The following is an 11,561-nucleotide window of genomic DNA, read 5'->3' on the forward strand; positions in this document are numbered from 1 at the left end:
TAAACCTAAAGTGATTCACAGTCGCATTAATGCACATAAACCAACACACAGTAAAAAAAAACCTCCTACTTGAGAAAACCACCTACCACCAACCTACTTCTCCTTTCTGTAAGCTACATGCCAGTCCAGTCCAATACAGAATATCCTTACTGAAGCTTAGTCAAATAATTATGCTTTTACAAGCTGATGACCTAAATCTGCTTGGCAAGGGAGTAGGCATAGTTGTGTATCTGTAAAGGAGGTTCTGCATAGGCAGCAGGATAGATCATATACAATCCCACCCATCCCCCATTGAGAGTTGATTCTAATCTATATATGAATTGAGGTACTGGAGAGTGACTTCACAGGACTACTAGCAAATGCTTAGAAACTTTAAAAACTAAAATAAATCTGAACCTTCAGAGCCATTCCATCTTGGTACTGATGACACCACTCACTTGTATGTTTGATGCAGAGAACCCCCATTAGAGGTAAATGTAGATCAGCTGAGAGCCCTCTGTTTACAGATCTGTAGTACTAGGGGGTGCCCATACTGGCACTCGCCCTCTCTGTATCTAAGCATGCTTGCTGCTTCTTTTCTAGTGGTCCCTGTATTTAGTCCACACTGCTGTTTTCTATCTGTCTTGAATACTTAATTCTGAGAGATGCAAGATATTTACTGTAGAACATATTAATCTGGCATCAAAATATATTTGTGAGATCAAGTGTATCAGTGGCAAATAAGTAGAATAATGTTATGTGCAATTGTCTGAGTATTATACAACTAAGCTTCTGTTGTATAATATATATCTTTTTATACAGTGTATTGTTAAAAAAATGATCTGTTTGCCTGTGATTGCACTGAATAAACAACATTGCCCGTTAGAAGAGACCCTTGAAGAGACTAAAGGCTGAAAAATTGAAGTTACATGAGGTCAAGAAGCACGACTAGCAGAATTCAGAAGCAGCCAAAAACCCACTAAATGCATGAAGACTTTAATAATGATAGAATGTAAGCTGGAAGAATGCTAGCCAATAAAGATACAGCAGCTGTGTACAATATTATGCCAGGGCATACTTGGGAAATCAATAGGTTATGCTTATCTACTCTTCCAAATAAAACTCAGTGATGCAGAGCAGGTGGCAGCTGCTCTAATATAAACCTTTCTGTGTTTGTTGGGTTTTCGTGGCTTAAATTTTGAATAGTCCCTCTCTTGGACAATCTGATGCCTTTGGTTGCCTTTAACAGAATGTGTCAGCACAGAGCAATTAGGAGGAATTGAAGAAAAATGGCCATTCTATCCATTGCTCAAATACAAAATATTGGTTATCCAACCTCATATGAATCTTATTTTTCTAGAACATTTTAATATTTTATAATATTTATATATTTTTTTAAATGTCAATTCAAAGAAAGGAAGGAAAAAAGCCTCAGAAAAGGTACTTGGGATTAAACCCTTTTTGCATCACTTCTCTGTAATAGGTATAAAAAAAATCCCTTCCATTAACAATAGACAGATTACCACAAGGTTCTGGAGCGATCTATAGCTATGTTAAATCAACATTCAGCTTCGTAAATGTAGAAGTGAAAGCTGACATTCTGGATCAAATGTCTTTCAGCTGGCATTTTTTTGATTCAAATCTTTTCATTGAAGATTCTGTATATAACACTACACAAAACAGCAACAAAATCTACCTCAAGGAGATTCTAGAGTCCAAGAAGCTAAAAGATTTTTCTACTCAAGAAAACACTTTCAGGTAGGGTTGCCAATTGGCCAATATTTGGTTGGCCTGGCCAGTTTTCTTTAGGGGAGGCCAGGAGGCCAGAAAACTGTCAAGTTTAAACACTGGTTTTCTGCTGACTACTAAACTCAGGTGCAGTTCTATCAGCAAAACCTCTGGTCAGCATCTTCTTTCCAACCTCTGCTCCTTGATGTTGTGGCCCCTGCTACCATTGCTGCTGTCTCCAACTTCCCCCTTACCCTAGATGAGCATTGCTCATTCTTTGCCAACCAGCTGCAACTGTATCACTCTGTAGGTCCCAATAAAACAGAAATAAAATGTGGAGTTGGCTGAAGGCTCTGCTTTGTCCCACCCTCCAGGGCCGTCCCGAAGGCTATGAGAGCAATGCTGCCACACAGGCCACAAGGTTGATGGGACACAAAAATCACTCCCTGTCTATTATCTCCCCTTTGGTGCCCATAGCACAGTGGACAGGGTGGGGATCATTTGGGAGGTGTGTTGCATAGGGTGTGAAGGTGCTCCTGACCATCTCCTCTTATATAAGACTTCTGTTTCTGCCGGGGGGGGGGGTGGGGGGGGGACAGAAATCAAGGCAAAGTCCTCACATACACATGGGCTCACTACAGGCCTTTCTATTTCCATTTTAATTCCAGTGCTGCAGGTCCATGGGTGATGTGGCAACTGCTGGCTAGCCAATGGGTTGGGGAGTGTTGATCCTGGTATGTGGTTGAGAGGGGGTAGATCAATTGCAGGACAGATGCTAGATGGAAGAGGAAGTTGAGTGGAGACATGTTGGTCCATAGTGGGAGGGGAATATGGAAACAGAGTGGAGATGCTAGATTGGTGGGCTGGGGAGAAGGGATAGTTAAAGGCTGGGGAAGGAGAGAGAGATAGCAATGTGAATGTTGGGATGAGGGAAAGAGATAGAAAACAAGGTAGATGCAGTACAAGGGAAATTGCAATGTGGTTATAAGGAGGAAGGCTGAAATCTTGCTACAGAAAAATAAGTAGAATAAATCAGTGTTAAAGATGGATAGAGGGGGGAGGCTGCAGAGACAGAAAAAGAGAAGAAACAACAAATAAACAGGAGACCCTGAAAACAGAATAAAGAAGAAACTAAAAACCAATAGACTGGGACCAACATATATTGGAAAAATAAAATGCCCACACAACAAAGGTAGAAAAGAGAAATATAGTTTTCAGTTCAGTAATTAACTTGTGTACATTCCAAATCTGATACATGCCAATTTAATATGTTGTACAGAACAAGGCAAAATGCATTTCTTTCCATTTCGCTGGTGTTGTACTGTACACAATCTGACTTTTAATTTCATTCTTTGCTGCATATTTCTATTTTTAGTTTCTGGTCACACTTTTTTATTTTTTTTTGGTAAGGGTTTATTTCTGTCCTGTATGTGTGTCACTGAGGCCAGATATTCTGTTACCATGGAGTTTCTTGTAAGGATCTGTAGTAATCCAGTTTTCCCAATAGGTTTATTAATAATGTTCTTGGACCCTGTCACAACTGTCACTAGTTCCTTGATTGTGAGCCCTTGAGCCCAGGCTGAAAACAGGAAGGGAATCTAGGGAAGGCCTGGGGTGGACCGAACCACAACTAATACAATTAACAGACCACAGGGTACTCACCCAGGACTCCAGGCTCCTGAGAAGAGGTGCAGAACCCCTCAAAGGGTAGGGAACTTCAGGACACGATCGGCCTACACCAACAGGCTAGGTTGCACCCAGCTACCGGATATGGAGCCACAGGAACCGGCTGGTCACCACAGGTACTACTCGGTTGACGCAGGGACACAGATACCGGAACAGCTTCGCCAGTCTTCACCTGCACTTAGCCACTGTCCCCCAGGAGTTGAGCCCCTGGGTTCAGGCAGCTGGCAGGCCTTAGGTTAAACAGAAGCAGCAGTAGTATCAGGCAAAGCTGTACCAGACTTACTGGTAAGGCAGACCAGGCAGAACCCAGCCCTGCCGGGAAAAGAGTCCTGAGCAACAGGAGTACTAGCTAGAACACAGACTCTAAGCACAGATAACCCACACACAGCAGACACAGAGACAGAGGGGTTAACACAGCACACTAACCCTAGAACAAGAGGTGAAACCACATCAAACAGAACTAAAACAAACAAATTAACTAAAACGAACAAGCTAACACATCACAGATGACACACACTAACCTCAACCAGAGAACAGCCCAGCTGCAGGGGAAAGCCAATTAACCCCATGCTGAGACGAACACAGAATAAATGCTGACAAGCCAGCACTTAAGAACACAAAGAGGGAAGGAACAGATCCCTCCCAGAGCAAACTCTCAGGGGAAAAGATAGATGAGAAGCTACAGCAGGAAAGTCCTAAATGCTAAAGCAGCGCTTACCTGAAACTGCAGGTAAAAATAGCTCCTGGCTACTGACATCAGTAACTGCAGACTTCAGCTACCACCCAGCTGACCAATAGCAAGCAAGTCCCACCCAGCTACCCTAGCAGAAAGATCCCTAGCCCCTCCCTAGTCCTAGCAGAGTGGGTACCATCCTCTTCTCAGCCTGCTTAGCAAAAACATAGCAGAAACATAACAGACCCATTGTAGTTCTGTTATGTTGATTCACTTCTTTTCTTTCCAGTCATTCCTATCCAGTGGCACTTCTGCTTCACATTCGACCTCTTATCCTTTTTCTGCAGAGTCCCTCAAGGCTTGGTCATATTTTCATTAGTCCTTTGGTTTCCTTTATTCAGAGTTATGCCATATCAGCTTATTGCTATGTGGACAATATTGATTTCCCTGGTCTGACTGGGCTGCAATGTTACCTTGATGCAGTTGCAAACCGGCTCAGCTTGCATCGTCTTGTACTCAATGAGGCAAAAAACACTGCCACTTAGATTATGGGTTGTCCTTCCTACCCTTCACTGGTTTCTATTCTTGGTGACTCTCCAATCAAACTGATGGACTCATTTAAGTAGGGGTGGACCAGCCTTCCGGTGCAAGAAAAAAGAGGAGAAAAATAGGAGAAAAGACCCGATGCAATAAGTCAGCAATGTCCAAAAAGAGTAGGGACTCATTTAAGTACCAGGCATCTTTATTGATTATTGCCTGTCCTTTGACTTCTAGGCTTTCTGCTTTTGTTAAGTCTAGTATCATATAGTTCAAGACAATCTAGATGAGTCCTCTTGCCTGATTCTGCCGTATGACCTTATAGTGTCTAAACTTGACTATTGCGATATGTACACTGGTTTCTGTCCTGTACATATTAAGCAGCCGCAGAGTGTCCAGAATACTTCTGTTCATATCCAGTCCCTTGCACATAGCTATAACCACATCACTCCGCTGCCAATGCACCATGGCTTATTGTTCTTTCCAGGATTCAATACTAAATTCTCACCTTAACTCACAAAGTTTTTTTTTTAATACTTTGATCCCATCTTACTTAGTGTCATTGATCACCCCTTATGTTCCAGCTAGATTCCTTCGCTCTAGATGACTGTCATCCCTCTATCCCCTCTTTTTCATGGGCTTGTTTGGAGTCCACCAGGGTCTGTGCTTTCTTTTACCCTGCTCCTTTTCTGTTTCCTACCCAAAATGTAAGATTGGCTTGAAGACCTACCTTTTCACCCAAGCTTTTGGAGAGGTTCCTGGAACTGTGAGCATTGCTGAGGCATGGCTTCCCTTACACGATTTCTTTCCTTTTAGCTAGTGGTATCTTTTTCAAATGTCTTATTTTTATTGTACACTGTTTTGATTACTTTGCATGAAAAGGTGGTATATCAAATGCAAATAAACATGACTCCTTTTAGCAATTTTAAATTCAGTGACCCTAAATGATGATGAAACAAAATTTCAAACCTCCCGCCCCAACCTCATCCACTTCCTTTTTTCCCTACTTAGCCAAAGTATAAAAACAGTAAAAGCAGTTAGCGTGGGATCCTATGTGTCAGTGTGTGCATTAAGGGGTCCTTTTGTCAAGCTGTGGTAAAAAGGGGCCTGCAGTAGTGATGGGGGCCCTCTTTACTGCAGCGGATAAAAAGCCCCTAAAAAAGACATGGCCATGCGGTAAGATTATTCTTACCACATGGGGGAGGGCACTTACTGCTACCATTGAGGTGGCAGTAAGGGCTCCTGCAGTAACTTGGTGTTAATACCCAATTACTGCTGGGTTAACTCCATGCTAGAAGATACAGAATTAATTTCCATAGCGCTGGATGTGGTGCAGGCTCAAGGCAGAACTACCGGCGGCGACCGAATTGGACCAGCAGTAATTCTGGATTGCCACGTGGCAACTCTTTAGTAAAAGGGCCCCTCAGAGTGTTATACTCTGTTTGTGTTTCTAGTCTAACAGGAGAGGAATGACAAAGACCCGCGAATGCCCACTGACGCAGAGACCCCATTCTTACTGCCTTTATTGCATATAGGTAATGATGAAGGTCTAGAGAAATGGTGAGCTGTCCTTTTTTACAACTCTGTCCACTGATATCATCCCTATTTGGGGGTTTTGACCCATAGTTTGGGAACCACTAGCGTAGGATCTGCTAGGCATGCCTACAGTTCTTTTTATGGAGATGGAGTAAAGAAGCTTTTTGTCCTTGAAACCGCCCCCCCAACCCCCAATTTATTACAGTTGAAGATATTCATGTGCCTCTTTTTGTCTTTCTTTTAAACAGCAACCTACGCATCCTGTGTACAACATTGGTCCGGATAAAGTAATACGAGCAGTAATGCATTTTCTTAAGAAGCCTGTTCCAGTGGTGAAGAACGCTGCAGCCAATTAAATTTTGGCTTCTGAGATATCTTGGATTGTGTTCTATTTGCGTTGTATACAGTACTGCAAGAGCCTTGATCATCCTAATGCCCCATTCAAGCATTTTGTTCTACCATTTAAGAATAACATCTTAGGTTTTTTTTAAAGACCCCAGGATGCTAGTCAGACCAAAAAAATGGGAGTAGTAATTTAAATATATTAAAAAAATTATTGAACAGTGTTCTATAGACTTAAACCTTATAATAGTATATGGAGAGGCTGTGACCTGATTACTTTTCAAGAAGAGACAGTGTTAATAATGCATACTTGTGAACAGTTCAATAAAAGGGAAAGAGAATCTGTCATGGTGTTGCACGCTAGTGATGTAATCTGTATACCTAGATAATTTCCTTCACAAAGAGTTTACAGTGAATGTTTGGGCACAGAGATCCAGTGACTTAGTGCAGATTGGCATGGTGAATGGCAGAGGACTCAGTGCTGGATCTCTAACATTTACAGTGGACTGAACCCCCAGTGCCATATGGAATGGATCATGTTAGCTTAAAGAGGGTGGACTCGAGTCCATAGGTGACTGAAACCATTCAGGTTTTCAAAATTAATGTAAGTTAGCTCATAAATATGTATATCCTGAAAATCAGACTTGTTTTCTGGAGCTTAAGTAGAGTTTGCCAGTCCTGCTTCATTAATATTGGTAGTTCTCCTTGATCCCATGATGAACTGAGACATCTGTAGTAGAAAAGAGCTTTATCAAGGACCGTGATAAACTAGAGGTTTAGAATCGCTACAGTGACCAGTAGACTAGACTGTGCAACTAATCTGTGTGATATAATGGTAGTAAATTGTTAAACAAAAGCCTGGATGGAAACCCTTACTTTAATCAGCTTACTGCTAAGAAAAATAGAGAAATGTGCAAAAATCTTCACACATTATACATTTTTTTACATTTTACAGTCTAAAAAGTGCCATTCAGAATGCATTCTGGTAGGAGTTTGAAATTGTAGAACATGTTTCGATCACTGAAACAATGTGAAAGAAGTGAAATATTCACAATACTTAGCAATCAAGACTAGGCTGTAGCGAAAATTTGTATTCTATTCGATTCGGCCCCAAATACATTATTTGTGTTCGGCCGAATTCTGATTTAAATTCAAATAGAATAATCCAGGGCTCTACTGTGCTAAATCCTACTGAAATAAATACTTTCTCTGATTTCACGTTGCTTATTTTATTATTTGCTATGTTAAAGCTCAATGCCCATTATTCATATTTGGACAAATAGTAAAATATGCTCTTCGGTACAGCTCTAAATTTTCAAGACAGTTTCTTAAGTCTTCACACCCTTTATCACAGCAACCTCAAATTAGGTTTGTTTCCAAAAATTGATGTAAAGGCCCAATTTAAGTTAAATAGAGCCCACCTGTGTCCAGTCATAGTTGAGCTGATTCAAATGCCCATGCTTGAAAAATGCTGAACACAGAGCTGCCAAAAAAGAGTTATTGAAAAGTTCAGATTGACGGAAAGCTGTAAGATTTCAGTGTGTTTGAATATCCATCATTTTAAAGTGGAAAAACCATCACCACCAAGTCACTGCCTCAGTCAGGCTATCCCCCCCAAAGTCAGTAACTATGAGTTAAACTGCTGAGATAGGCCACTGTAAGGCCTAAAATTATTTTAAAAGAAATGCAGAGGTTTCAGGCTCAGACTGAAAAAATGTTGACCATTCAACAGTTTCAAGATTGTCACAAACATCTTTGGGAGAGTTACAAGAAGGAAATCATTGCTGAAAAAAGTCATACGTGTCTATGCAGTACCAGCTGCACATGAGTAGAAAGCTCTAGCTAATGAATATTTTGTCCTCTGCTCTTGGTTAGTAACACGTACATGTGTGACCACTACTACTGCTTATTTCTATAGCGCTACTAGATGTACACAGCACTGTAGACAAAACACTTAAGAGACAGTCCCTGCTCGTCAGAGCATATAATCTATTCAAGACAGACAAAGGATTAGGGAGTTATTTATTGTGGGAATGATTAAAACAAATTGGGGGTTAAGAGTTAAAAGCAGCCTCAAAAAGGTGGGCTTTTAGCCTAGATTTGAAAGGGCCAGTCCTATAAGTTCAAAGGTTGGGCCCCAATGCAAAATACTGCTGAGGAGGAGGGACTCCCCTCCACTCCCAGATGAAACCTTAAATTAAGCTCTATTGAGATGGCAGGTGCTGAGCATGACTCACACTCTACTTCTCTCTAATACTAGCACTTCCATGCTACCTCCTAACCTTTTGTCTTCAGTTGAACTACCAAATCTACTTAGCAGCAGGAGCAGCATTTAAATGCATAATCTGCTGCTAGGGCCTAGTCTTGTGATAAGAGCAGTGTGATTTAAAGGCTCTTATCATGAGACTTGACCCCACCTACAGCAGATGATGTGCTTAAGTAAAAAATGGCGTCTATGAATTGTGTTTGACTTGTCATATCTGTTATTCTTAGCTGATTATATATATTTTTGTAGTTTTCTATATGAGACTTTTTGTCTCCTGAACTTACAGGATCAGTTAGCATATATTACTGGATGAATTATTAGACTATTGAGCTAACACAGGAGGAAATCTTTAGAGGTTTTGAAAGCACACTTTACGTGAAATTGGCATCTGCAAAAGGACAAAAAGTGACAATTTTGAAACCATTAAACCAAATAGATAGGGTGTGGATTCTAGGCTAGAAGTGCATATGTAGCCATAAAATTTCACTAAAGGGATTAATTTGGTGTCTCTTATTTTATCATTTTCTGTTTTAGTACTTGCTAAAAATTGAGGGGCTCTTTTACTAAGCCACATTAGAATATAGGCTTAGTGCATTTTAACATGAGTTGTTCCTGCACGCTAAGCCCATTTCGAATGCGGCAATATTTTGGGTATTTTTCAATTTTATTTTCAGATCATGTGCTAATGTTCGCATTAGCATGCATTACCTGAAAAAAGTTAATATGGGAGCACTTATCGCCTCCTGATTAGGCAGCATTGGTGCGCCCGTGTTAACTCAGCATTAACCAGTTAGCATGTGCTAATACAAACACACTAGCTGGTTAAGACTTCTACACCCATTCTCTGCCCATGAGATGCCCCCAGCAACAAATATTTTTTAAAACTAGCTAATGTGTGAGTTAGTGCGCTCTGACAAACTACTGCAAAACGCTTGAAGGTGTTTTGTGGTAAATCTTTTTTTCTGTGTTAAGCACCCGTTAATGCTTAATGCAGTTTAGTGAAACAACCCCTGACTGCCGTCTGGCTTTAGGCTTTTGGAGAGAAAATACTGGGTGCTTGTAGTAAGGCTGGATTCCGTGTTGTCTTTAAATACAATACCTAAAAATTCACTAGTCCATTTTGTACAGTGAATGTTTATCGTGCACCATAAAGGTTTTTGTAAAAAGGTAACCTGTAGCGACCATTAGATTATTAACTCTGTGCTGTTTGCATATCATAAGTAAATATCATTGTGAATGTGGAGCTATAGAAACAGCTGTCCATCTGGTCAGACAGCATGCAAATTCATTCTTGGAGGGTGAACTTTGCACCAGACTGGATGAGGTCTGTTAAATTCTACAGTTTATTTATTGGGATTTATTAACTGCCTTTATGAAGAGATTCACCCAAGACGCTGTACAACAGGTACAGTTTAGCATAAAACTTACAATTTTGTTAACAGCATAACAATAGTAAAAGGATGAAATATAAGCATAAATTTCAATGAGGTAAACTTGGAAATATTGAACTGAAACCGAGTAATAGGATGAACATAACAGTATCAGAAAATCGTTTATCAGCCCTGTAGAACAATCAGATAACAGAAATATAATAAATGTCAGTTCAATACAAACTACCACAATGGACAGCATGGAAGAACATTCAGATAACATAGATATAATATGATCTCAGCATATTAGCAATGGAACACCTAATAAGCACCCATTAGAACATTTGAATAACATAGATATGTTGCTAATCCTGTCCTTACAATACAATGAGACATCATACTCTGTAGCAAGTTGTCAAATGCAGATAGATGAGAACAAGATGTGTAGTACAAAGTCCAATTGGGATTAATAGATGAGTGGCTAAACTCAAGGGAAGTTCTATGTACAGTTAAAACAAGATCTGAAGAAGTGGTCTAAGTTACAGGGCATACAGAAGGCTAGTCCAGATGAGGAGTGAGTGTATGGTCTGTCAAAACTTGTATTAAAGGCTTGGGAGAAGAGCCAGGCTTTCAATTGCTTTCTGAAGTAAAGGTAGTCTCAAGTTAGAAGTAGCCCCTCTGGGAGTAAGTTCCAGAGTGCGGGGGGCAATCGTGAACCATACACAAGAAGTATATATTACAAATAACCTTCATGATTTTTCTCTTGATTTTCTGATTGTGAATTAGTTATCTCCAAGACTGTGAAAGAGCTACAGACAAGCATTGTTTGCATGACTAGCAGAAAATTTGAGAAGATTTGTTACTATATCTCAGTACAGTACTTGCGCTCTGTGGGGAAATCCCTATCAAGCTCATTTTCAAAGCACTTAGCCTCCCAAAGTTCCATAGAAACCTATGGAACTTAGCCTCCCAAAGTGCTTTGAAAATATGCCTCAAAATTTGTCTCAGAACTTGGTGCCTTATGCTAGTGTCCTCAAGAATCTCCAGCTCAAATATCTGGGAGGTAAATGGTATTTTTCTCCGAGGACAAACAGACCTTTGTTTTCTCACAGCTGGGTGATGTCATTCCACAGAGACCGGTGCGGACGCTGAGTAGCAAGACTGAGAGCTTTTCTAGTAGCATTCTACCGTGCATGCGTGCGTCCCTCAGTCTCATTTTTTCTACGGAGAGTACACATTTTGTGTTCTCACATTGGTACTATGTGCATATAGGGTTTTTTTTTAGGATCCATGATTACAAAGGGGCCTTTAAATGCAACTTGATTAAGCCATTTTGGCTGCTTAAGTCTTTGTGCTTGGCCATGAGGTCCTTTTCCACTATTTTATAAGATGATATAAATCTCTAACTACTACACAATATGTATGGAATATACTGGTTTAGCAT

At 40.4% G+C, this 11,561-nt stretch overlaps 1 protein-coding gene across 1 annotated transcript in view; it reads left to right on the plus strand.

Annotated features, from left to right (window-relative positions):
- LOC115477943 (protein farnesyltransferase subunit beta-like) overlaps positions 1-6,822 on the plus strand; it is a 109,276-nt gene extending 102,454 nt beyond the window's left edge. Inside the window, exon 12 of the mRNA XM_030215092.1 lies at positions 6,388-6,822. Coding sequence (XP_030070952.1) covers positions 6,388-6,495 — 108 coding nt within the window. The 3' untranslated portion in view covers positions 6,496-6,822. The remainder of the gene's footprint in view (positions 1-6,387) is intronic.
- The last annotated feature ends 4,739 nt before the right edge of the window (positions 6,823-11,561 follow it).

Source organism: Microcaecilia unicolor, chromosome 9 (genome assembly GCF_901765095.1).
Source record: "Microcaecilia unicolor chromosome 9, aMicUni1.1, whole genome shotgun sequence".
Classification (NCBI taxonomy): domain Eukaryota; kingdom Metazoa; phylum Chordata; class Amphibia; order Gymnophiona; family Siphonopidae; genus Microcaecilia; species Microcaecilia unicolor.